Below are 27,910 nucleotides of genomic sequence, written 5' to 3' on the forward strand. Positions count from 1 at the left end.
AATATACCTAGTTACGCATCCAGAACCCGCTGAATCGATATTTTAACAGTTTACATAAATATTAATACGTGCAAGAATGTATTTACTTTGTTGCAGTTGTTATGAAATGTAAGGGAATGATTACGGAGAATCGCCCACTCAACCGTCGCGACGACATCCTTAATCGTTCCTAGAAGACGAGATCTTTATTCCATTGTATTGTCTTAGTCTAAGTTTCATCAGTTACACTTAAGTCATCTCACTGTACAGTCACTAATTAAATATTAATAAAGTAAATTAAATCTTTTTTTTAAAAAGTTATCACACGGTCGCTCAAACTTGACTGGCGCAGCCGGTAGGATTTTCACGTGGAAATCCTTATCGAAGTAATCCTTATATTACTGTTTTCGCGTGAAATTCAAAAATCAGTTTCTGCGAATAATTAAGTAAAAGGAAAGTCGATAGGATTCCGCAATCCTTTATTACTGTCTTCGTGAAAAACTCGAAAATCAGTTTACGCGAACAACTAAGTAGAAAGGAACTGTCTTTACGCAGAAGTGAAAATCTCGAATCCAATAAATATATGTCAAAGTGATCGTGCGAAAGTGTAGTGCAGTGAAGTGTAACTCAGGGAGAATGCAGATGAGCAGCTTGTGAGTAAACCTTTTCACTTCCCTGTTTTGTCTCATTTCCCATTTCCAATCAACATCATTGGAACATATATGTTAATCTGATTTTGTTAAGCACAAAAATAGGCTCGCATAATTAGGTTACATATAATAGCTACATCGCGTAGTATTAGGTTAAGAATAATATATTGTCTTTTGAAATTATAAATATAAAATTAAAAATGGAATCTTTCAAATTAATTCCACAAGAAATACTTAATATAATACCAAAATATGATGGTAGTGAAAGTTTATTAAATTTATTTATATCAAAGAGTGAGTACGTTATAAGAAATTTTAAAGTGGAAGGGAATCGAAATCAGAACGAGTACCTTTTTCATGCGATTACAAGTAGGCTAGTTAGTAAAGCAGCCAGTTTACTAAGCGAACACCAAGATATTGTGTCTTGGGAGGAGTTAAAAACTCTTCTTTCCCAACATTTCGGTGATACAAGATCCGAAGAATGCATAGCGTTAGAACTAGAATCACTAAAAATAAGAAATGGCGAATCGTATAATCAATTTTGCCAGAGAATTCAAAGTATTAGGAGTAGTCTAGCAGCTAAAGTCAATAGGCTAACGGACACGGGTATAAAATCCGCGAAAAACATAATTTACGATAACGCCGCATTAAATGTATTTTTGTATAATTTACCGGAAGATTTAATTAGGATAGTCCGCTTGAAAGGATGTACTAATTTAGAAAATGCCTTAAGCACCGTCACTGAAGAGGTGAACTTCATTAGCCAATATAATGCAAAAAATAAAATAGTTAAAGGCAACGCACATAATCAAATGCGTCCGATGCAACCTAACTTTATACCTAACTTTAAACCAATTTCAAATAATAAATTTAATCAGCCAGTAGGTAATAATAATTTTAAATTCGGTATTCCTAACCAATCGCAGGGATACAGACCAAATTTTAATCAAAATAAGGGATATAAACCTCCTACATTAAATCAATTACCACCGAACCGAAGTTTTGGCCAATTCACAAATCAATTGCGTCCACAAACGAGTAATTTTAATAATAACTTTAAATATGGTATTCCGAATACAGGAAATTTTAAATTTGGTATACCTAACCAATTCAAACAGAATCCATTACAAGATTCTGATGTATCTATGCGCACCGCGCCGCCAATAAGACAAAATATGCTGAAAGACGAAAGTTATGAAGATGAAGCAAGTTTCTATATAAATCCGCCACCCGAAATGTGCAGGGATAACGAAAATAAATATTATGAGGTTGAACTATTAAATTTTAGCGAGGAAAATATTCCCGAAAATGCCTCAGACAACCAAATAAATTTAAACTATTGCAATAGCATTCTTAAATTACCGCATATCGTAATACCGGAATTAAATTCACGTTTCTTAATAGATACTGGTAGCGACAGGTCTTTTATTAGCCCCGAAAAGGCAAAACAATTTTATTCTAAGCAAAGATTTTATGAACCATTTACTGTAATAAGTACACACGCACAAAGTGTACATTACGAAGTAATAAAAACAAATTTACCTGAAACATTTAAAAGTTCAGATTCACATAAGTTTTATATATATAATGTAGACAAGAGATACGATGGTCTCGTAGGCTCGGATTTATTAACAAAATTAGAAGCGAAAATTGACATGAAAAACCAAGTTTTAATTACTAAAACATCTAAAATTCCAATCGTTTATGTGGAAGATTTTGAAAAGTGTAAACAATTATTAGTTAAAACACCGATTTTACAATCTCCTGATTGTTCAAAGCCAATTAGGATTAACGCATTAGGCGAACAGGATAATATATCAATGATCGTAAACGTCGATAAAAGTAATCATAGTCCTCGACGTAATTTAAATGTACCATTAGATTCAAATAGGAATTTAGAAAATATAAATCAAACTCCAATGGAAATTTCTCCAAATTCAGAGAAAACGAATAGTGTATTATCTATAGGAAGTAGCACCATAACCGCATCTGAAAAATCAAAAAATGATATTAGTAGTACTATACATTCTGCTGAAGATATAGACACAGAAGGTATACTTATTTTACAAGAAGCCGTGGACACGAAGCCCAATCAGGTTCTCGTATTTCCCTGGAATAGAAATGAATTGTCAGTTAAAATCACAAATAGAATTAGACAAAAAATAATGCAAGTACACTTACCTTTAGATAATGTAGACCTTGTTAAACAATTTCTTAAAGAGTATACTAAACCAAAAATAAAATACTTTTTCTTTTTCGAAAATGAAACGCATACCTAGGAAACATTTTACCGCAGCTACAATTAATCTCTTTAAAAAGGGAACAGTTAAATTTTATGAATGTACAAAACGCGTTATCTATGTTAGTAACGAACAGGAACAACGCGAAATAGTTTTAAAATATCATGAAGGTAAAAATAGTCATAGAGGTATTAAAGAAACATTAATTCATTTAAAACGAACGTATTATTGGAATAACATGGATCAAACAGTAGCGAGTGTGATAAATTCGTGTGAAACTTGCAAAAGAATGAAATACGACAGAAATCCATTGAAACCCGAATTGCAATTATCACAAACACAGGAATACCCTTTTCAGGAATTATTCATCGACACCTTTACTATAGAGGGAAAGTACTACCTTACTATAGTTGATGCGTTTAGTAAACTAGGTCAAGCTTTCGAAATTGATACGAGATCAACCCCAGAAGTTGTAAGAGCACTGATAAAATACTTTTCATTATACGGTGTACCATTAAAAATAAGCGCAGACCCAGGCGCCGAATTCAACAACACTTTATTAAAAGAATTATTAGCATTCTATAAGATTAAAATACATATAGGGACACCGCATAACCCAAATTCGATGGGAATAGTAGAACGTTTTCATTCAACTATCATAGAGATATATAGAATCGCGAAATATGAGCGAAAGATTACCGACGCAGCATCAGTAATGACATATGCAATAATGTCATACAACCATACTATACATAGCGCAACGGGATTAACACCATTCGAGGTAGTTTTCGGTCATACAGAGTCAAATGACGCATTTCACGTAGATTTTAATAAACAGTATACTCAACATTTAGTTAAAGATCATGTTAGAAAAACAAGATACCTTTATAAGTATTTAACAAATAAAATAGTTAATCAAAAGCAGCAAACCATCGATAAACGAGGTGGTGAAAAAGAAATCGACATTGATTTGGGCGATACTATATTTATAAAAGGCGTAAATACACGTCGCAGTAAAGATAAACCCCGCTATCAAAAAGCTCAGGTAGCAGGACCAGTTCATAGGAACGTGGTACCTATCGTTACTCAAAAACGAAAGACTACAGTTCCGATTAAAGATATAAAACGCCCTTCGCAGGTGTGTACTGCTGGTAGCTCAGGCGATCCTCAGCCAGGCCCTTCACGTGCAGCAGATTAGAGACAATCCAGGCCTTCTACCCTTAAAGGAAGGAAATGCCGTAATTACGTACGACACTTGGATAGTTATTAAGATATTAGATTTAGAACCTATATACGAGGATTTAGAATTAAATTTAAATAATTATATAGAATTAAAGAAAAACGTAAATAGTTGTTTTAATATTAAGAATTTTGATTTAGATTTTAAAGAGGCACAAATTCAAACAGATTTTATAATGAATATTACTATTAATAAATATAAGCAATTAGTGCCATCAGTTAGAATAAAACGTGGTTTACTTAATCCAATTGGTTCTTTTATTAAAGCAATTACTGGTAATATGGATAATGACGATGCCATAAAATATGAACAGTTAATTAGTAAATTAAATAACAAGCAAAACGCTATGGATTACAAGGTGACTGTCATTACAGAAATGATGGGAAAACTTAACAATATTATAAATGTTACAGGAAGCAATTTCATTCAAATTAAAGAAAAACTCGATGAAATCGATATGAATTTAAATAAAACGGAAACATTATTATTAAGTCATAAGTTAATTCATTTTTATAATATTTTTACACATAATTTTCAAATAATTTATACTAAGTTGAATGAGATTGAAACCGCATTATCTTTTGCAAAAATTAAACTTTTGCATCAATCGATTATTGATACCGATGAACTTGTGTATATCCTTAAAGAAATAGAAATTACGAATAAATTAGTATATCCTGTAAACTTAGAAAATATTGTTAAAATAGAGCAAAGTATTGAGCTTAAAGCGTATGTAAAGCAAAATCAGATTAAATTCATAATGCATATACCTTTAATTAATAATGAAACTTATAATTACTATAAATTGATACCGTTACCTGTCCATAGTGATGTTGATAACCTTACTTCCGTCATCCTTCCTAAATATCCCTATATCTTAGTGAAAGGATTGAAAATAAGCATGCTCACGCAGCCCTGTGCAGAACTAGATGAGGCACGATTCCTATGTCCTGAAACGGAAAGCACACCCCTACTGCAGGACAAATGCATTATAGATCTATTTAATTTCTCAACAAATATAAGTACATGCCTTTCATTACCTGTTAGCATCGGAGATCTAAAGATTGAATTTTTACAACTGGATCGTTGGCTCGTCTACGCTAGAACCGAAATAATTATGTCAAAATTTTGCAACAATGAGGTAAACCATGAGAAAATTCGTGGTACTTACCTGATCACTATACATAATAATTGCTATGTCAAAATACAAGACCACACCTTGAGGAAGAAGCAATCCCGAGGAAAAGACATTGTTTCCACCAATATACCGATTGTTAATTTACCACACATAAGGAAAGCAGCATCAGCCGGTGTACGAAAACCGTTAAACTTGAAGGAAATCGACCTCGCTGATATCCAACTCTTAAACTTACTAATGAAGAAAGGTGAAGTTATGAGTGAAAGGACAATCAGTGAAAATAGTGAAAGTAGTGTTTTAGTTTTTAAAGGTATAAGTTTAGGAAACATAGTTCTAACAATTTTAATTATAATTTTAATATGTCTTGTATTCATAGTTTATAGGAAATCATATATGAAGTTAACGCGAAACAGTAATGTTCGAAACCATCCCCATCCCCTTGAGGATAATTTCGAACGTATGGAGGGAGGAGTTACGCATCCAGAACCCGCTGAATCGATATTTTAACAGTTTACATAAATATTAATACGTGCAAGAATGTATTTACTTTGTTGCAGTTGTTATGAAATGTAAGGGAATGATTACGGAGAATCGCCCACTCAACCGTCGCGACGACATCCTTAATCGTTCCTAGAAGACGAGATCTTTATTCCATTGTATTGTCTTAGTCTAAGTTTCATCAGTTACACTTAAGTCATCTCACTGTACAGTCACTAATTAAATATTAATAAAGTAAATTAAATCTTTTTTTTAAAAAGTTATCACACGGTCGCTCAAACTTGACTACCTAGGGATGTTATACTAAAATAAACCGTAACTTGGTTCGTTAGGGTACATATTGAAATGCTGAATTTATAACCTAAGTTAGTTTTTACTCAAATTAAGCTGTCCAATCAAAGGCATAGTTTACTTGTAGTGTACTGTATAACTATCGGTTTAAATGTGTGGGTTTGGCGACACTGGTTTTCATACTAATTATGACATTATAGCACTTCTATTATGTTCTTACTGTTCTGTGTCTCTACTATTATTATTAATCTGTAACTACAAACTCCACTAATCTATCTACCTACGTATTATATTAGGTACGGTCTGTACAATGACTAAGGAATCCTATGGACAGGGCATAATGTTCTATACAAACAACTGATTATACAAATATCATGCATTTCGATACCGAAATAATAAAACGAATACTGTCTCTTTCTAACTAATGAATATTCTGTTAAGTGAAAATATATGACTATACGTCAGTCAGTGCTAATTCTATACCTTTTGACATTTGAAGTTAGCTCAAATACCTACTGTGGCCGGGCGCCATTTTATGTTCTCGTTATTCAGATGTACATGCTCTGTCATTCCTCCGTAGTAAACATTGAAAAATATTGAATATTTTTGTGATTGTGACAAACATTTGTGTCTAAAACATATAGAGTGGTCAAGGACAAATAGTGGCATAATACCAAAGCGCAGTATTGTGGGATGTGGCTCCGGAAAGAATGAAAACTAGAAAAGTTTATCTTTGCACCGGTATGTATACGTTTTGACTGAAATATTAGTTATTACTTTGCTGATTTACTTATTTTCATGTATATTGAATTGAGGAGTATTCACAGACTATGTTCAGTGTAAAATTGTTACCAAATATAGCTTTATTTTGTATATTTTCGTTCTAGTAAAATAATGAATTTGGGTGCTAGTGATGACTTATAATATCGACATCAGCAAAATGTTCGATGAAGACGTGCGTCTCCCAAGGCTGTGTCATTAATCTTAAGAATAGTTGCTTTGGTGAATACACTTCCAAAATAACAAATTAATTTTGCCAAGAGCAGCAGAAGGAAAAATAAAACACTTAAATTTACCTAATATGAATTTTAACTTAAGTAAGATTAATCGCTTTTATAGTAGGTACTTTAAAAGTGTATTTACAAATAAGTCAGGTCAGGACTAAAATTATAATAACCTAAAAATTCATTTTTGAAGGTTACCAAGATGTGAAAATAGAAAAGGAGAATGTTTAGAAGCAATTGAAACTGAAAATATCAAGCCAAATGTAAAGGATATAGTTAATATCATAGTATGTTCCCTACATTTCCCCGAAAGTGCTTTCAATAGAACAATGGATGTGATTAGTCTGCACGATGATGCTATACCAGTATGTCTGCCGCTGCATTCACACAGGGTGAGGTTTTTATCTGTAGACACGTGATGTCTTCCAATTTACTTTTGGTCTTTTTATTTAGATTTAGGGCTGTCATTTATAATCTAACGTTTCTCCTATTTTGAAGGAGGCCTGTGAACAAACTGAGATGGTTTTATATGATTTTTTGAGTACAAACTTGGGTGATATTTGGTTGTTGAAATGTTATTGACTGAGGGAAAGTGCAATTTACTTTAAATACATGGGGTGTTTTAAGTTATTTTTCTATTCTTTATAAATTTATATTTATGAAGCATTTCAATGCCATAAAACCAAAAATATAAATTCAAGTTCCGCTATTGTAAGCCCTAATGTTGATATTAATTTCAAACCATCAGCATTGCCCTTTTAATTAAAATGTATTGCATTTTAGTTTAAATGTAAAGTGAACAATGCTAGTTAATGTAAACTGTGACATTCCATTTCCAGGTACCAGTTGAGCCCAAAGAGTATAGGTTGAGCCTCAAATCCCGAACTCAAAAATGAACAGAGTGTATCCGAGTGCATTCCAGGCTGCACAAAATAGTTTAGCTCTATAATTTTCTCTATTATTATATATTATTGTTTTTTTTGTCTATTATTTATAAATAAATAAATACAATTACTGTATATTGTGTTGTTCATCGTAATAAAATACTATTATATACCTATATTAGTATATATTATGTTGTTTCATTATATTACATTCCTCAAAACTGAAATTACCAAATTGTAAGTCTACCGTAATCCTTATATCGAAGTCATACCTGTGGTCATACTTAATTTTATTAATTGGCATTGTCATTTTTTCCACTTGTAATTTTACTTCTATGTTTTGTACAATAAAGTTAAAATAAATAAAAAAGAGTGTGTGTTTATGTACACGCGTTAGAAGTTACGCGCCAAAAGAAGTATAACTTCAAAAAAAATATATTAATATTATTTTTATATCGATAAACATAATAATGTTTATCGATATATTCTCGGCACTAAACACCGCCATGTTTTGTTACAAGCAATATGGCGCCGGCCACACTTTTTTTGTAGGTATGTCACTTCCATGTGATTCCTTATTCATTGGGTCTGTACCGTAGACTGAGAAACTAACTAAACTGTCTACGGTCTGTACTCTGTGGTAAATGGTAATTGTGTCATTAATAGATTGTCAAAATCCACGCATGTCACATTTCACAATAATTATCCGTTCACGTGTTAAAAATATATTTATAGGGTTATTTTAAAATTAATATTTATTAATTCACATTTCACACCTCCACTATGTCAATGGAAAACGAAGAACCCATGGAAGCGAGTTCATCAGAAAGCGATGACGATGATATGGAAGAAAGGGAAGAAGAAGGCGAAGAAAATGATGATCGTCCAAAAACATTCCTTCCAGGTCAAGAATTAAAAGAAGACGAACATCTTGTGTGCGACCAATCGGCGTATGTTATGTTGCATCAAGCCCAGACTGGAGCTCCTTGTTTAAGCTTCGATATTATACAAGATAATCTGGGGAATAATCGACAACAATTTCCGATGACAGCGTACCTTGTAGCCGGCACGCAAGCATCAAGCGCACATTTGAATAAGTATGTAACTAACAAACTATAAATATTTATTTATTTATTTAATTATAGAACATGTGGCTTACAGACATGCCAAAGCACCTCAATGCTATACAGTACAAAAAATTATTATACACATTACAATAATTATATGTGATAAAAAACACAAGAACATTGAAATGAAAATACTTATAACTACACTTCATTTAACATTATGAGAATACAAACAATAATAATATTATATACGAATATGATAGTTCAACGATAAAAAAATTAATAGAAATCAATAGAAATATAAGAAATTATACAGATTACAAATACATTTAATTAGATTACTAATAAGAATTGCCATCGAGATAATAAATGGAGATCGAGATAAGAAAATTAATACTAATATCAAAAGGAGTAGGTTCCGTAATGCAGTTATTGTTAAGTTCTACTTGCATCTCAGTGCTTAATTTTATTATTGCAGTATTTTAGTATTCAAAATGTCAAACTTACATCAAACTTCAAAACCAGAAAATGAAGAGGAATCAGAAAGTGAGGATGATGATGACGATGATGATGATGAAGATGAGGAAAAAAAACCTGAAATGACATTTGCAATCATTAAACATCAAGGCTGTGTAAATAGAATAAGAGTATGTATGAAAATAATTATTTTGAAATTTGAATACATAACTACCTGAACTATATTACATTTGATTAGCCTATAATTCCACTAGAAAGTGGTCATATAAAGACTACTGACCTATTTTTAATAATTATTTTTCAGTTTATTTCCATAAATTTTTACCAGAATAGCTTAATTATTCACATATTTATCCCACAGACAACAAACTTTAAAAACTCAGTATTAGCAGCCAGCTGGTCTGAGTTAGGAAGAGTTGATGTTTGGAATATAACACAACAATTGCAAGCTGTGGACGAGCCAGCACTATTAGAACGATACAACCTTGATACTGTTACTAATCCAGCTAAGCCTTTATATTCTTTTAATGGCCATCAGCAAGAAGGCTTTGGTATGGATTGGTGTCCAACTGAACCTGGTGTAAGTTTTTTTTTTTTTTGATAATAATAAGCAAAACTGGAGAATTCATCTCAAAAGAATATTAAAGCTACTTTTTCGTTTGTTACATTATATTAAGTATTTTAGGGATAGGGAAGTTAAACCATTTGTTTCTTTCATTGGTATCAAATTACAATTTTTATATGTTATTACTCAATAATTTTAGGTCTTAGCAACAGGTGATTGTAGAAGAGATATTCACATATGGAAACCAAATGAAGCAGGTACTTGGACAGTGGACCAAAGGCCTTTAGTTGGACACACCAGCTCAGTTGAAGATATACAATGGTCTCCTAATGAAAGGTTAATTGTACTTTGAAAAATATATTTTAAATAGTGATTTCAATATGGATGGATGAATCACCTTTATAATATGTATTTATTGTATACCAAATTAAAATTGAATCTGTTTTTCTTACAGAAATGTATTAGCAACATGTTCAGTTGACAAAACAATAAGAATTTGGGACACAAGAGCTGCACCACAAAAGGCCTGCATGTTGACTAAAGAAAATGCACATCAAAATGATATTAATGTAATATCATGGAATTGTAATGAACCATTTATAGCAAGTGGTAAGTTATTTAACATTTATTAGCAAATCTCTATTGGCTATGTGCAAAGTGGGTGGTAGGGAACGGCAAATCGACCGTAGCGCACGACGTGGCAGAAATGTGAATTAATTCTGGGCTGTCATGTGTCAAATTGCTTTATTTTCATAACTTCCTTTATAATTTTAAGTAAAAACATAAAAATTAGCGATATGGGTCATAGTACATGCTGTGTCGTAAATTGTAAAAACAATGGGAAAAACAGTTCCTGCAAGTTTAATTCATTTCCAACATCAAAGTGGACATTACAGCAAAGACAAAAATGGATAGCTGCTGTGAAGAGAAAAAATTATTTTTCACCAGGAAGAAAATGGCTAGGTATAATATACACACTCACTTTTTTACACTATTTTTTTCAAATTCGTTAAAAAACTAGTCGAAAATCAATATCACAAAAATATCTTATCATCTAGTTGACATCAGTTGAAATGATTTGACAGATGACAAGTCCTGAATAGTTGCGGCCACTAGGGGCGATGTCATCGCGCACACAACGAATAGCTTATTCTTTTTTCCATTGTTTAAAATAATCGATTTTTGAGTGAGTGTGTTTTAAAATTAATTTATTTCTACCTTCAATCTATGTTTCACACACACACGCTAACACACATCCACTCACGCTCACACACACACACACACACACACTCACGCTCACGCTCTCACATACATATTATGCATATTATATATTTTTTTTAATTTAAACTTTTTGTAATCAAACCGAATTTTTGTTTTGCTTTAAAAAATGTACTTATGTAGTTGTATTTATAAGGAGGAACGCTGGCTCTTGAAACACAGAGTTACTCTAGTTCAAGAGTCAGCGCACATATTTTTGTAAAGTTAATGTTTTTGGCAAAATAAAGATTTATTTTATTTATTTATTTATTTATGTTTCCAAATTTTTTATTTTTAGCTTTCTGATATTAAGTTATGTAGCCTACATTGGCTTTTAGGAAGTCTCTGTGTCATGAGCTCCTGATTTTTTATATTATTTATTATTATCCGTTTTTGTAAATCAACAATTATCAATCACCATGAAGAAACTAACCTTACCTTTATTACAGGTGGTGACGATGGATTCCTTCATATATGGGACTTGAGACAGTTTACCAATGCAGCAGTGGGAACATTTAAACACCATACAGCACCAATCACATCAGTTGAATGGCATTGGACCGAGCCTAGTGTACTTGCATCTGCTGGGGAAGACAACCAGGTCGCTCTTTGGGACTTAGCTGTTGAAAGGGATGATGAAGAAATTGTTGATGACGAATTAAAGGTAAATGGAGTATAATATGAAGTATTAAGAATATTAAATACATATAAAGAATATACTTACATGGCTATAAAAAACCGAAAAACAAAACAAGTGTATATGTTGTTAAAATAATAAGATTTGTGAAAACTAATATTTTAAGCAACTTTTACCTAAATGTGCATGAAAACCTCCTAATTTTCATAATTATTATATTTTGTGTTATGTCATTGAAAAGGTGATTTTTTTGTTTCCAGAACCTTCCACCACAGCTGTTGTTCATTCATCAAGGACAAACAGATATTAAAGAACTGCATTGGCATAAACAAATTCCTGGTGTGATGGTGACAACAGCACACACTGGATTTAATATATTCAAAACTATAAGTGTATGAAATAAAAAATATCAAAAATCATAAAATACTTTTATTATTATTATCACAGTAAACAATATATCATGATTATTGATTAGGATTAGATTTAATTCAAAACATTTCTAAAATATATTTTAATCACTTGTATGCACCATAGCTAAATTAACCAAGTGGCGTATTGTGGGTCTTCCATGAGGACAATTCTGAAAAAATAAACTTTTAGTATTTTGTATCATTATTATAAAAAAATACGTGTGGCACTCGGGGACTGCCGCGGTAAAGCTATTGCATAGCATGCCTTCAAGCCACACCTCCGTGCCTGTCGGAGTGGGGAGCGTGAGGTTTGTCGTTACGCAATTTCTGGATTCGGTCCCCGCGCTCAAGGCCCTCGATAGAAGCTATGCAATAGCCTTAAAAAAATGTTAATGTTGAAATTATTACCCAGGGCTTGTCTATTTCGGCCATATGGTCGACAAGTTGTCTCATATCTGATTTGCTTAAAGCCATACCTATCATGACTGACTTGCGACAAGCTCTTGATGCAAACATGGCTCTTACTCGACTCGGTCTGTAGTATTCTGATGTAGAAGATTCCTGTTATAAAAAATGAAATTGTACTGTTAACACCCATACCTTAAAAAGTTGTGATGAATATGTGTAGTACGATTATTAAGGTCCGATCGCACTAGGGAAAACTCGCGGTTACATTTGCCGATTGGTCAAATTAAAGAATACTTTGCTACGCTGCCGCGCAGTTACGCCTAGTGCGGTCGGACTTTATTATTAATAACAACGCAATTTTACCTTTAACATGAATAAAAGCTCTTCTATATCATCCTTTCCAAATATCCAGTTCTTAGACATTGGTATAGTTAATAATTTCACTCTTTTAGTTGGCGGGGCATGTTCATCTATTTGAAAAGTGAATCCATTCTTCTTAAAAACATCCAAATTATCCATTAATATTTGTTCGTTCACACCTGTCAGCTCCAGTTGCTGTGGACTACAATTTTTTTTATATATGAACACTAAATAATAAAAATTTTAAGTAACTTTTATAATTAGATATTTGCACTTACATAACTAATTTTTGATTTGTAAGTTCAGTGGTTTTTTGTAAAGTTTCAAAGTTATAAATTTCATCAGTTGCATGTTGATCAATGATGAATAGATCATCCTCCAAACGTGTAATGATAAAGCCTAAATTAAATTGACCTATAATTGTCATTTGTTTAAAGGAGTCTTTAGATATTTCTCTATTAAGTTCTTCTTCACACTTCTTGTTAAACACTGGATCAATAGCACTTCGAAATTTTATTCTATCTGGCATACATTTGCTTTTTCCATTATTGTATATTTCAACTTGTGCTTTTACTTCTTCTAAAGTTGTTTTAAAACTAACAGTTTTTCTTACATGAAATTGACCAAGTTCTTTTTGATCAGTTACAGTCTTCTCAACTTTGGATTTTGGTGGTGATATTTTATTTGAATTTTCTTTTTCTGCAATTTTATCTTTGATCACCTTTTGATAATTACTTTTTGTTTTACAGTAAATTGTGGAAGATTTTTGACAGACTACATCAGAGATTGATCTTATTTGTGTGTCAGGCAATGAATCAGTATTTTCTAAATACATAATTTCAGATCCCACTTTTTTGTCTTCTTTACTTGATCCTATTGGATTGTCACACTTCGTTTCACAAGTTTTATTATTGATGTCAGTATCATTCATATTTTCAAATAACAGATTTGTTTCTATTTGATCTAATATGTTATTTTCTTTTTTAACATCTGACTTAGATAAATGAATTACCTCATTTTTTACAGTAACATCATCTTCAACCATATTATCCTCTTGTTCACTAAAAATATTATTGTCATCCCTTACACTATTATCTTCCTTTAAAGTATTATCACCATTTACTAATGAATTTTGTTGAATTCTTTTTGATTTTGATATAAAATAATCAAGGTTGGTAGTAGATTTCCTTTTTAAGTCCCCTATATTTTTTCCATCATCTTTTGAATTTTTTTCCTCTTTACTACTAAATTGTTGCATGAATGAGTTAAAAATCCTTGGCTGATATAAATTTGGGACAGTATCATTATTTTTAACATCTGTGATTGATGAATTAACTTTTAATGTTCTTGGAACATTTTCAAATAGTTTTGTTAGTGATGCTTTTATTACATCTAAAATATTTTTCTCCTTTATTAGAAAAACTTTTCTCTTATCTGGAGTTACATTTACATCTACAGACAATCTATCCATGTTTATGTTAAGAAATATGAAAGGATATTGATTAGGATTATATTGTTTATAAGTTTCATTCACTATCTTCATAACTTTGGTAGGTTCACAGGGTCTTGAATTCACATAATAAAACTGTCTATCTGTGCTTGATCTGCCACTACCATGTTCACAAGAAGAAATATAACCTTCAAGTTCCACAGGGTTAGGACAATTCTTGTATCCCTGTGATTTCTGAGACAATGTAAAACTCTCATTTTGAGTGTCCTGTTTTTGTTCAGCATCATTTGAGTCTTCAGACAAATCAATTTCAACATCATCAATTTCAATAGTTTCATTATTTTCCTTAACTTCTCCTGAAAGCCCTTTAAATATGTTTTCTTTTATACTAGAAACTAATTCAGTTTTAATTTCTACAATGCTCTGCAATTGTTTCAATCCAAAAACTGATGCAATATTATCTTTATATGACTGTGAACCAGTTGTGGCCACAACTACTGCTTTTGAATTTGAGTTTGTTTGGTTACTACAAGTTATTCTGAAAGGAGGAATAAATATAATCATACAATTGCCATATTAATTGACAAAATCTCAAACAGTAATAAAAAGATTAATTGTTTCTATGTTCATAACTTTCATACCCAAAAACCTACACTTCAATAGTTAGATTAACTGTATAAATATTAATAGGCATAAGAAATATTCATACCTCACTCCTCTTGATATTAAACAATATGCATATAACAAATGAGTCATCTTATTAAATTCCCTCTTTGAATTTTTGTGGAACTCTTTCTGCCTTACAGGTAGAGAATAAAATAAATTACTCAGTGTAACAGTTGTTCCCACTTGTCTAGAGCATGGTGTTTTGCTAATTATATTTCCTTTCTGATCATATTGAATTTTAGTAGCTGAAATCCAATAACAAACATAAAGACACAAAAAAATGAAGAATTATAAGAAATAAGTGGCTATATACATAGATCTATTTTTACCATAATTACAGTTTTGATGTCTTGTAGTCACAACCAGGTGAGCAAGTGAACAAAGTGAGCTCAATGCCTCACCTCGGAACCCAAAACTCGAGACTCCGAGTAAGTCAGAATACTCATTTATTTTAGACGTGTGATATTTCAGAGCTGAAATAATTAGATTTAAAGTAAGTACATAAAGACTGTGTGATTAAGTATAAATAATGGGTAATAAAATTGTATTGTCTTTTCAGTTAAGACTTACTTAAAGCAGCAAAGTTGTCTTCTGTTACTCCAGAACCATTATCAGAAACTTCTATCAAATCTATTCCATAATTCTTTAATCGGATGTCAATATTCGTTGCACCCGCATCAAGGGCATTCTCTAATAATTCCTTTACTGCTACTGCTAAACTTAAAACAACCTGTAGTAGAATAGAAATCATAAATAAATGATAGTATTTATCAGTTACCTAAGCAATTGTTATTTTTTTATTTATACCTGACCGGAACATATTTTGTGGACTGTATTAGTATCTATTGGTTTTATATTAGAACTCTGATTTTTAAGAATATTATGTTCCATAATTTATTTGATTTTTAGAAGATTATTTATAAAAACTCAGTAGGTAAGCCAAAATATTGTATAAAATTCAAATAGCTGTCATAGCACGTCAAAGCTCCAAATTGACAAATTGAATTTGACAGTAACCACAGAGTAAAAATAACTTAGATCATCTATATATTATGTCACAGAGCAAGTAATGATACTGTCTTTATATTATAATCTGTATTGTGTGTCGTCGTAAATTTCTTGTTTGTCAATAATGTGAAATGTCACTTGTCAGAAAAGTCGAGACTGTTTTGGACTTTATCTTGGTCTAGTAACTCAGCCCCCGGAATCACAGACACAATAGAAAATCTATTGTGTCGTGGACTGATCGGGCCGCTCGGGGCTCAATGGGCTAGATATTTTCTGCTCTGTTATTATAGTTTATTTTAAAGAAAATACGTTTTGAGTCTGCAATATATGATATAATTGAAGATGTCTCTTAATACAGCTCATGCTGATCATGGAGTATTGATACACGCTGGAGAGTGGTGAGTTGTGTTTATGATCAGTAAGGTCGTACCGTCGTAGAGATTACTACAAGTTATAGAAGTTATTTAGAGTATAGCTCTAAAATATTGCCATAATTCTCATGCCTCCTTCATTGTTTTTAAATGAAAAAGTTGGCTTTAAAATGGAGTTGTCAACAAGCCAAACAATCAATAAAAATGGTGCAATCATGACTCATCTCTCACAATATGTTAAAGAGATAGGTAATAAAAACCTCATCAAATGCAGGAATATGTTAAACAGTGCTCTATTACAAAATGTCAAAATTGTTCTTTATGATTCAAAGTACAATTATTTGAAGTCTTAATATGCTTTTTATTGGTAGGTTCATTTAAGTTTTTTCAAAATTGGTCTATAGAAAACTTGTTTTCTTCAACAAAAGTTTCAACTGTAATTCTAATTGTAGACCTATTCTGGAAATAATATAAGTAGTTTAATTTGTTTGATCTGTCTAATGATTTTATTTATTTTTAGTATCATACTGTTTTCCGATAATGTCACGGTGGAATTTTATGGAAATGATACGCCAGAGTTTAAAGGTGCAAAAAATGGTCGTATGTATCTCACCACCCACAGGATGATTTATAACTCTAAAAAGAATACAGAGACATTGAGGTCATTCAGTTTCCCATTTGTGGCTTTGCAAGATGTAAGTATGTTAATCTATACATATAATAAATCTGTAGAAGGGTCAATTCTGTACATTGAAAATATTGAAAAAATAACTAGCAGGCGGTGTTACTGGATCGATACCAAACCCAAATATGTGATTAAAAAAATTTTTGTCTGTCTGTCTGTCTGTCTGTCTGTCTGTCTGTCTGTATGTGAAGACATCACGTGAAAACTACCGGTTCGATTTCGATGAAACTTGATATAATTATACCTTATTATCCTGGGCGTAAAATAGGATACTTTTTATCCTGGAAAAATACGTAGAAAAAAAATTAATCTCAATTTTTCAGTTATCCATAGACGTTGTTCTGTAGTAGGTACCGCGAACACACGTTGCGTATTATTATAGACCTAGCCGTATTTGGGTCCAATAGATATTTATAAGATGTCATTGTCCGAGTTACTCAAAATGGAGAAATAAACAATCCACGCAAAGACCAACAACCGCGCGCACGGAGTCGCGGGCGGAAGCTAGTCTATACATATAATAAATCTGTAGAAGGGTCAGTTCTGTACATTGAAAATATTGAAAAAATAAATAGCAGGGGGTGTTACTGGATCGATACCAAACCCAAATATGTGATTAAAAAAATTTTTGTCTGTCTGTCTGTCTGTCTGTATGTTCAGGCATCACGTGAAAACTAACGGTTCGATTTCGATGAAACTTGGTATAATTATACCTTATTATCCTGGGCATAAAATAGGATACTTTTTATCTCGGAAAAATACGTAGAAAAAAATAAATCTTCATTTTTCCGCGCGGACGGAGTCGCGGGCGGAAGCTAGTATAATATAGTTATGTTAATATTTAGGACATTTTTAAATCTAAATCACTTCCTTTTCCATTTCCATTAATGAACAGAATATATCTCAATATGTATTGATATACCATCCTGCACAATATTATGTTCTTTTCTGAAATTGAGTGTACTATTTTTGAAAAGTAATTATTCCTGTTTATAATTTATAGGTGACTGTTGAACAGCCAATGTTTGGTGCAAACTTTATCAAAGGAAAAATCCATGCACAGCCCAATGGAAATTTCATAGGAGAAGTGAAGTTTAAACTTACATTTAAATCAGGAGGGGCAATTGAATTTGGTCAAGCTATGTTAAAGGCTGCCCACCTTGGTATGTATTGAATTATCTGTATAAAAAGTTATAGATTAGTATCATGATAATAGGTATTTATTACAGTAAAAACTAAAAAACATCTATGCATTACAATGTGTTTTTACTAGATGTTACTAAATACATTTGTTACAGCTAGTTGTATCTATGTTTAAAATATTTGAAAATGTGTTTTTAAATAGAATGACCTAGCTGAAGATTTATTTTGGTCCATATTGGTTTCTGTTTGAGTAGGATACACCCTAAAGTTGATTCTGTCTCTCGCCATCTGCTGCCATGCTATTCTCAGAAAAATTGGATCAAAATATATTGTATATCTATTTCCTTTTAAACATTATAAAATTTAGAACTTCTGATGCTTCAAAATGGTCTTTGTAAATATGACTTCTTTATTTCATATGCACCTTATCAGTCAACGTAAGATATGATAAACAATTGTTGACTTGCCTGTGTAATTGTTTATCTATGTTGTTTGCTTGACTTAATAACTCAGCCCCCAGAATCACAGACACAATAGAAAATCTATAGTGTCGTGGCCCGATCAGACCGCTTGGGGCTCAATGGGTAAAGCATGCATAGCTTGGTAATATCATACAGGTAGAATTACCTTTTAATTAATGCAATATACCAATAAGATATGAACTGCAAGAAATAAAAGCATATTAATTACTTATTTATAGAAATCCACAAAGAAAATCAATCAGTGAAAGATATATAATTTATGCATCTGCCCCTTACCCCACTAGGAACACAGAACTTCATTTTACTTTCTTGAAAGTTCTATAGAAAAACAAGTGTATGTACATTGCACTTATTTAATGGTACAGTGCAAGTGCACTCCTGTTTATCTGAAATGATTGAGTCAAGGGCCATTTTTGATAATTAAAATTTCAGATATAAAACCAATCTATTCTATAATTTTACACAACTTTTATTGAACACCTCTACGTTTTAACTGCATCAATATTGAATAGCACAAATTTTTTTTTCATATTACATACAAACATTATATTCATATTTTTTTAATTGTTAAAATACTTAATTTCTGCCCTCATAGTCAAGTGCATGGAAATTGTTGCCATTTTGTGTCTCTTTGAATGGAGTTATTATACCTGTATTTGAATGTTGGTGACCTTTTTTGGGTACAAGATTAATTATTTAACGTTGTTATTTCGTAATTTATTACTCAATGTACGTATCTATTTTAGCATCCCGTCACACGACTCCAAATGCCCCGCCTCCAGCGTACACGCCGCCAAGCGGGCCGTGGTACGCGGCCCCACCACCGGCATACGCGCCACCACCGCAGGGCTATTATGGATGGGTCCCACCATACTCTGTGAGTATAAAAACTCGATGTTAGTAGAAATTATGTTCACATAATCCAATTATGTATAAGTTAATTAGTATTGTATGATTTACATTTTTAGGATTTTTGTAAGATTTAAATGGTCTGAAATCTTGTTTACAGTTTTTTATGCTACAAAAAAAAACTCATGGATATTAATAACTATCAGTTGATTTCGAAATTAACATTAAATATATCACCTGTTTGTTAACTTACAGGCGTTCCCCGATCAGCCGGCGCCGAACTCGGTGTTCGTGTCGAACAGCCCGCCTCCATACCCGGGCGTGATGGGCGCCGCGTACCCGCCGGGCGCGGGCTTCTCAGGCGCAGGTGGGAACACCGCGGGCTACCCGAACGCGCCCCCCGGTTACCCGGGCAACGCCAGCCTGCCGCCGGGTTACCCGGGCAACGCGAACCCGCCCGCCGCCGGGTTTGCGGGCGGCTTCGTGCCCCCACCCGGGATGTCGGCTAACGGTAAGTACATGGCACGTGGCATATGTGAATCTATGCAAAGCAATTAAAAGTAGATCTATTCTCTTGTGTCAGTTTTTTCTTAATATTATATAAAATACAGAAGGTACCATTTGTATTCCTTATGAAGAATATGAAAGATGATATTGTATGGACAACAATTATTATCTTGCTAAATAAATTAGTACCGCCTTTACATGATTCATGTGTGCCCGTTTTGTTAATACTTAATTGATTGAATAGATAAAAGATATTGAAGTAAATTCTATTATATTATCTACTATCTGTATAATGATTACAGGTCTATATGTGTATTATCCCTTATGGTGTTATATGTGGTAAAACTTTAACTATAATTACTTTTGTGTTGGTTTTATAATTCTTTTAACTAATGAAAACATTATATTTATTTCACTGAACCATAGTAACATTTTATTTTAATAATAATAATTCATTAGTAATATCGCTAAAAGCATCCTCTGTACTAAAACTAGTTAGTGTATTTATATGTAAAATAACACAAGTAAATGATGTTCTTTTCATAACACTATCTGTAGTTTGAATAGGCTTGTGATATTATTGTTTATAATAATAACATATTACATAATATATGTATTTATATATTATTGTACTAAGTAGTGTATAGATGTTGCAGTAGTTTGAAAATCGTTTACAGATGCGAAAGCAGCGGAGGCTGCACAAAGTGCATACTACGATCCTAACAAGCCGCAGACCGCGTATGTGCCACCATCTTACAATGTGAGTTTTAGTTCTAGACACTTCTAAGCAAGGAGGATACATTATTTCATTTACAAACGGTTTCTATTTAGAAAGTTAATTAACAGTTGTATTATTGCTTGGGCAGTGGGCATCACTTTCTATCAGACCCGTCTGCTCGTTTTACTGCTTATGGGGCTGACAAGACCAAATTGAGCATGTATTTGAGCAGTTTTTTAAGAAAACATATTTATTCTAGCCCATCAAAAAAAATGTATGTTAATATTCATCATAATATTTCGAAGACCGTGGACTGACTCGATACATAATTTCACAAAATCGGAAATCATCATTAAACGATTCTATGTGTTTATTTTCTTGACGTACGGGCAATTTCAAACACGAAGTCAGCATATACCTGAACCTCTAACGAGTCATATTAATTCTCAAATGACCCACACTTTTCCTTAAATCACATATTTTCTTCTACGACCTGGCCCCGTCCAGTAACAGTGAAATTGCGCTCTCGTTTGCGCACACTGTCCAATTGTATGGGAGAAAACGAGAGCGCAATCACTGTTAAATTGGGTCTTGTTAGCCTCTTAAGCAATAATAAAGAACCTATATTTTATTAGGTCCAGTTTCTTGAGGATTTACACAGGATATAAAATTCTTATGATATAAATAAAAAAAGAATGTGTTAATTACAGGATCAGCCACCGACGTATCAGGAATCAACGTCGAAAAAAGAGAATTAAAACATTGTCCACATTTTCATATGAATCCACCAAGCCATGAAAACCCACTGATGGGAATGTTGGAGAAGAAAAAATATTATGTATGATTGTTGTATCGTTTCACATCACTATCATATTTAATCGCGCTTTATGAAATTCAATATTATATAAAGACGGCTGTGTTAAAATTACAATATGTTACAGTATTAATCACTATCACAAAGCATCTGCATATTCTTGTAGAACATTCCACATTATATTATGTACATATTTTCTTAACATCGCTTTCTTATAACAATGTAATTAAAATTGTTAAATTGTAAAATTATTTATGTAGATGTTTTAATAAATGTAATATTTATGAAACTGATTTTCATTTACGTATAATTAGACAGCTCGTAATACAGAAATACACACAGGAAAAACACAAAAATATATTATTTGTGAAATCAATGTTTATGTTGAAGTTCTTCGAATACTACCAATCTCTTTACTATTCGTTATTTAGCTGTCCATTCAGTCAAAGAAGATTAAATGTGTCATCATTGAAAATAGAAAATCAGTTGTTAACAATATCTGTCAGAAATGCAAAATTTTTGTAACATAATATGAAATTCAAAATAAATTTAATTAAATAATTACACTATCATGATATAAATAAATATTTTAAATTTCGTCTGCATAGTATGGGTAAGTTTATTTATATAAGAAATTGATTAGATATTAGCATTATAAAAAATAGAAGTAATAATATGGAACAGCTTTGTACAAAAAGCCTTTTCGATAAGTAGTCAACAAGCACCTACACAACATAACTTGCCACAAACCATTTTCTCTTAAAATACAAAAGTTCAATAGTGAATCCATTTGCTGATATAAATATTTTGTTATTGAAAATAAAATAATTCCTGAATTCAAAAACCATTACTGAGGGTGTTGAACTTTTGTACAAAGTTGTAAATAGTATTTTATTTTTTCTGTATTCAAAATAACGAAAAAAATATTTCTTCTTTTAACTTTAGACAAAAAATTGAAGCTGGAGAGCTAGGCAGCCAGGTGTTAAATATGAGTCAGTACTGTGAGTAAGAATTTTTAAATTTTAGTGCCGTACATAACACTTTATTACGCGTTTTTTTATATTTTATACTTGTTTGATTTGTGGCAGTGAAAATCCAGAATACACAGGAGGTAAGCCCCTAATGAATTAATCAGTGGCAAGTTATTTGTAGTGTGCTTGAGAGATTTTTAAAATTTCCAATTGGAAAAGTACTGAATACTATTTTTTTTTCAGATTAACATAAGCTTTTACCACGATGGCTCCTATGGCACATCCGCCCTGCACGCCTTCGGCATCATGTATCCCAATCAGATGTCATCCAACTCCTCCACCATGTCAAAATCCAGAAAAATGCCTCAAGAAAACTACCTCGAAAGGCATAAAGCCGTGTCGAAGCGCGGTTTCTATCATGGCAACTCGTTCTAAAGCAAAATGTGGAAGTTGCGGCAAAATGAAGGGATCCTCTGACCCAAGGAATGTGAAAGCAGTAGAAAAATTTCTTAAGGAAAAATCCAAAGAGGCCAAATTGCGAAAAAAGGACAGTTTAACGGGAAGTCGTTCTTATGTTAATTACGCCAAAAAGAAAGGTCATCCTCGGCAAGAAAGTGATTGCTGTTACGGAAAGGGACATAGAGGAAGAGTAACAAAGGGCAAAAAATGTTGTACTATTCTGTGACATTTAAAATACCTACCCTAATCCTAATCCTTTATCCGTTCCTAATCCGTTTACCGTTGGATATTATCTATCTAGTAAATTCTTTTAACTTGGGATTTTAAACGAAAAATGGTTTGATTTGATAAAAAATGTGTTAAATTTGACTATAATTATCATTTTATAATTAATGATTGACATGTGCAACAATAAATGGATTATCGTACATAATTGAGTTTATTTTTTTATTACTACATACCTATTTTATGATACCTACTTACAGAAGGTATACTTTAAGAAAATTTGAATCGTAACTGAAAATAATTTAAGTCGGCTGTTATAATTAATAATAACCGTTCATAAAACGTAGGTATTAACATATTTTATTATTTTTCATATAACATATTTTTCCAGCTACAAAGAGTGTAAAACCATGCATATCCGCCCCTACATGTAGTGTACACAGACACAGACCTCGACCGCCACCATGTCCTGACCCTGAAAAATGTTACAAAAAGTCAAAAACTACAAAAAAATGCCCTAGTGCAGTAGAGACTATCAGCAGACTTGGATCCCCATGCGAATGTGCCCGAGTTCAGTCAAAAGACTCTAGGCTTAGCAACAAACGAACGTATAAAACCCACCGAAAACGAATACAAAAAGTGTATAAGCAACGATCAATGGAATCCCGCTGGAGAAGAAAGAAGAAATGTTGCACAATCTTGTAAATTAATGAGCTATCAACTTTTTACAATTCAATATTTTTTATTGTACAGCAATTGTAATTTAAAATAAATTAAAGATACGATACCTACTAGTTGTTTTATTCCTAGTTTATTAATTTTGTTTTAGATATTCTACTCTTTGAATGCACTTACTGTTTTCACACATAAGTACTTATAGGTACTCATGTACTTACTAAAAAGAAATAATCGGTAATATCTACTATCTTCTAATATTGTCTCATTTACAAAGTTGGCACTGTGGTTGGCACCAGTGGCTAAGGTATAGTCAGGAGAACTATTATAGATTAGATCAATTTTCAAAAAAATATTAGGAACTATCCTTAGCAATAACTAAAAGAAAAATATCAATTATCAAACTTAGAAAAAAAACATGTAGACCCTGTACATACAATAATAAAGAGAATTGAACCCGACATTCATAATATCGATTCCGGTTTTTAGGGATCCGTGCCGAAATTAATGTAAAAACGGGGTCACATTACTAGGACCACACTTCGTAGTGTTCGTTTGTATGTTCGTCCGTTTGTCACCAAGGGGCAAGCCCTTAGATCATTAAATATGGATAATATTGGACCCAAATACGGCTAGGCCTATAATAATACGCAACGTGTGTTCGCGGTTCTACAGAACAACGTCTATGGAGAAAACTGAAAAATTAAGATTATTTTTTTTCCTATGTATTTTTCCAGGATAAAAAGTATCCTATTTTACGCCCAGGATAATAAGGTATAATTATACTAAGTTTCATCGAAATCGAACCGTTAGTTTTCACGTGATGTCTTCACATACAGACAGACAGACAAAAATTTTTTTAATCACATATTTGGGTTTGGTATCGATCCAGTAACACCCCCTGCTATTTATTTTTTCAATATTTTCAATGTACAGAATTGACCCTTCTACAGATTTATTATAATATTCTTATAATATCTAATATATAAAAATCAATGCCACTTTTCGTTGTAATTCCATAACTCGAGAACGGCTGAACCGATTTCGATAATTCTTTTTTTATTATATTCCTTGAAGTACGAGGATGGTTCTTATGTAGAGAAAATGTTAATATGTACCACGGGCGAAGCCGGGGCGGACCGCTAGTTATGTATAGACACGGAACAGTAAAAACTAAAAACTGTATAGATCAGTGAAACAATACTACATTAAGTTACATCAAAACTGAATAAAGGCAATTTGTTACAAGATAATATCCATACTAATATTATAAATGCGAAAGTAACTCTGTCTGTCTGTCTGTCTGTTACTCAATCACGCCTAAACTACTGAACCAATTTGCATGGAATTTGGTATAGAGGTATTTTGATACCCGAGAAAGGACATAGGCTACTTTTTATTGCGAAATATGTACCACGGGCGAAGCCGGGGCGGACCGCTAGTTTATTATAAAAATCCTCGAACATTGCTTTTCTTTTCTGTAAAAATCTAATAAATAAAAATAATTGGTATTTTAAAACCACAGTTTAAAATCTTGTAAAAAAAATGCACAAGCAAATTTATAAATTTTTTACACTAGCAACATTATCACAAGTCATTAATCGACAATGATTCAAGTGATTTGATGTGAAGTGCCACTAGGTTTGCGAGTTGCGACCGAGTCCCAGGCTGTGCAATCTTAGAACATTTTACCGTGCAACTGGGCGAAAGTAATGATACCAAATTGAAAGAGCACCGTCATCTAGTGACAAGTCCTACAGTGAATGCCTTTTTAATTTTGTTGTATTATAAAACCATGTATTTCCGGTTTGTAGATACAGATGGCGCTTGTTGCTGTTAGCCGACTAAGTTGAAAGTACGGTTTTAGTTCATTACAGCTGTAGTGACGAAGTGACCATTTTATTCTTGAATCATTATAATCCGTATGGTGGATGCTAAATGTTACCATTCAAAAAAAAAAAAAATTTTAGTAGTTTTATGTTATCATCATTGTATATATTTTGAGATATAGTTTAAACAAATAAATTATAAAAACTGCCATAATTTTAATTTAATTTAAAACAGTAAAAACTTGATCTAAATAATTAACAAAATTCGCGTCGTAGTAGTTATTTTGTACTTTTTACTTGCAGTAATGAAACAAGCTGTCAACAATCAATGGCGGTCTGTCTGTCGTTAGTGCCGGTTGTTTTTGTTGATAAATTCATCAATTTATAACCTAGTGCTTCTCCGAATCTCCGTAATTCTTCAAGTTGAGCCACTGCTCCTTGGGTTTACGTCGAGTGTTTTCATCAAACTAGTGCTTCTCCGTGAATTCGTTGAGTTGAGCCCTTGCTCCTCACGATTAGCGTCGAGTGTTTGTTCTAGTATTTTTCGAGATAGAGACTCTGAGACTATAGTGCTTCTAAGTGACATTACCATGTCTAGTAAACGTTGTTGTGTTCCTCAGTGTGTGGAAGTCGAAGGTACGTAACCAGACTGTTTCAAACCTGATACCAAACCAGTTCATACGCCCTGTCTTTGCACTGGTGCAATTTGAAAGTAAAACATGGCCTTTTGAAAGTAATGCGCGTACAGACAGGCTTATTTCAATACTCAATACATTTATTGCATTCCACAATGTGAACATGAGGTGTGGCCCTGACGAGCATAACAACCCACTGACCAAGGGCTCTTATAAATATTTGTTTCAAGCTCATGTATTATTATTTTTGCATTACATGAGCTTGAAACTTCTCTGGACGTCATTATTTTTTATTAAGAAAGGGGGTTTATTAAGAAAGTGGGGTATGTACATAGAAATATGCCTGCAACATAATATAATGAAAAGTACACAAATAGTCTATGCATTTAAACTGTCTTAAAGATAAATATAATGGAGAAGATGCTCTTAAAAATAATAATTGAAGTAATTCTATATCATAGGTCTGTCACAAGTTTTTTTTCTATAAATGTAATGCTTAAACTCCTTTTTTGCAGGCTCTTACAGAGTTCTTCATTGGTTTCCAAACCCTGATAAGGACATTGCTCGTTTCCGAACATGGGTTCATGCTATTGGAGGAGAAATTTTGAGTCTGAGCAATGAAAATATTTATAAACTTCGTCGAGTTTGTCATGCTCATTTCGAAGAGAAATATTGTTGCCGTTACAACAAAATTTCTAACATAGCTGTTCCAACATTACATATGCCAGGTTGGTAAACTATGTAGCTATATAATTGTCTATTAAATCTATAGTAGCTAAGTATATATTTTAGTAGCTATAGGCTTTTAATGTGTCATAATAATTATGGCACCTTATGTTATTGTCATAATATAACATTAAATTGAAAATAAATGTTGCATGTATTGTATCTAGTAAAACATTACTATAATTTAGAAAGTTTCATCAGAATTAACCTGTTCATTTCAGGAAATTTGAATTAGAATTTGGAATGGAAGATAATATTTATTACCCTTAGGATTTAGAGATATTATTCAGTTTGTTCTTGAATTAATTCAATGTGTTATTCAACATTATTTTTTACAACAGAGAGGTTGTTTCTTTCGTTTCTACACTTTGGTAGAAACAAAACGAGATTTTGAACTTATTAAAATTGTCTATATTATTTTTGCAGGACCTTTATCAAAATTTATCTGCACTGATAGAAAACCATTGAGGGAAGTTGAAAATTTACCTTCTACTTCAAAACATAAGATTAATGTATGACCAAAATTGTATCCAAAATTTTTAATTAGTTTTAATCATGTAACTGTTTGTGGTGAGAAATAAACTATTTTGAT

At 32.2% G+C, this 27,910-nt stretch overlaps 4 protein-coding genes across 4 annotated transcripts; 3 read left to right on the plus strand and 1 right to left on the minus strand.

The window, feature by feature from the left end:
• The first annotated feature begins 8,699 nt into the window (after window positions 1–8,699).
• On the plus strand, window positions 8,700–12,351 carry LOC123694438 (glutamate-rich WD repeat-containing protein 1). The gene is made up of 7 exons (XM_045639879.1): window positions 8,700–9,021; window positions 9,470–9,638; window positions 9,830–10,048; window positions 10,233–10,369; window positions 10,488–10,642; window positions 11,740–11,954; window positions 12,188–12,351. The coding sequence occupies exons 1-7, from the start codon at window positions 8,708–8,710 to the stop codon at window positions 12,323–12,325; spliced, it is 1,347 nt and encodes a 448-aa protein (XP_045495835.1). The 5' UTR covers window positions 8,700–8,707; the 3' UTR covers window positions 12,326–12,351.
• Window positions 12,342–16,161, minus strand: LOC123694437 (mismatch repair endonuclease PMS2). The gene is made up of 8 exons (XM_045639878.1): window positions 16,029–16,161; window positions 15,792–15,951; window positions 15,551–15,694; window positions 15,265–15,466; window positions 13,384–15,093; window positions 13,109–13,307; window positions 12,746–12,898; window positions 12,342–12,507 (listed from the first exon to the last, which is right to left on the minus strand). Exons 1-8 carry the CDS (start codon window positions 16,110–16,112, stop codon window positions 12,439–12,441), a joined length of 2,721 nt encoding a protein of 906 aa, XP_045495834.1. The 5' UTR covers window positions 16,113–16,161; the 3' UTR covers window positions 12,342–12,438.
• A 181-nt stretch (window positions 16,162–16,342) lies between these two features.
• LOC123694464 (WW domain-binding protein 2) lies at window positions 16,343–23,658 on the plus strand. Its single transcript, XM_045639911.1, has 9 exons — window positions 16,343–16,407; window positions 16,492–16,627; window positions 17,121–17,295; window positions 18,289–18,448; window positions 19,657–19,787; window positions 20,015–20,270; window positions 20,944–21,026; window positions 21,695–22,411; window positions 23,013–23,658. The coding sequence occupies exons 2-8, from the start codon at window positions 16,572–16,574 to the stop codon at window positions 21,740–21,742; spliced, it is 909 nt and encodes a 302-aa protein (XP_045495867.1). The 5' UTR covers window positions 16,343–16,407; window positions 16,492–16,571; the 3' UTR covers window positions 21,743–22,411; window positions 23,013–23,658.
• A 2,140-nt stretch (window positions 23,659–25,798) lies between these two features.
• LOC123694547 lies at window positions 25,799–27,836 on the plus strand. The gene is made up of 3 exons (XM_045640011.1): window positions 25,799–26,593; window positions 27,108–27,320; window positions 27,745–27,836. Exons 1-3 carry the CDS (start codon window positions 26,548–26,550, stop codon window positions 27,834–27,836), a joined length of 351 nt encoding a protein of 116 aa, XP_045495967.1. The 5' UTR covers window positions 25,799–26,547.
• Window positions 27,837–27,910: the final 74 nt, after the last annotated feature.

The sequence above is a fragment of the Colias croceus genome, chromosome 9 (assembly GCF_905220415.1).
Source record: "Colias croceus chromosome 9, ilColCroc2.1".
Classification (NCBI taxonomy): domain Eukaryota; kingdom Metazoa; phylum Arthropoda; class Insecta; order Lepidoptera; family Pieridae; genus Colias; species Colias croceus.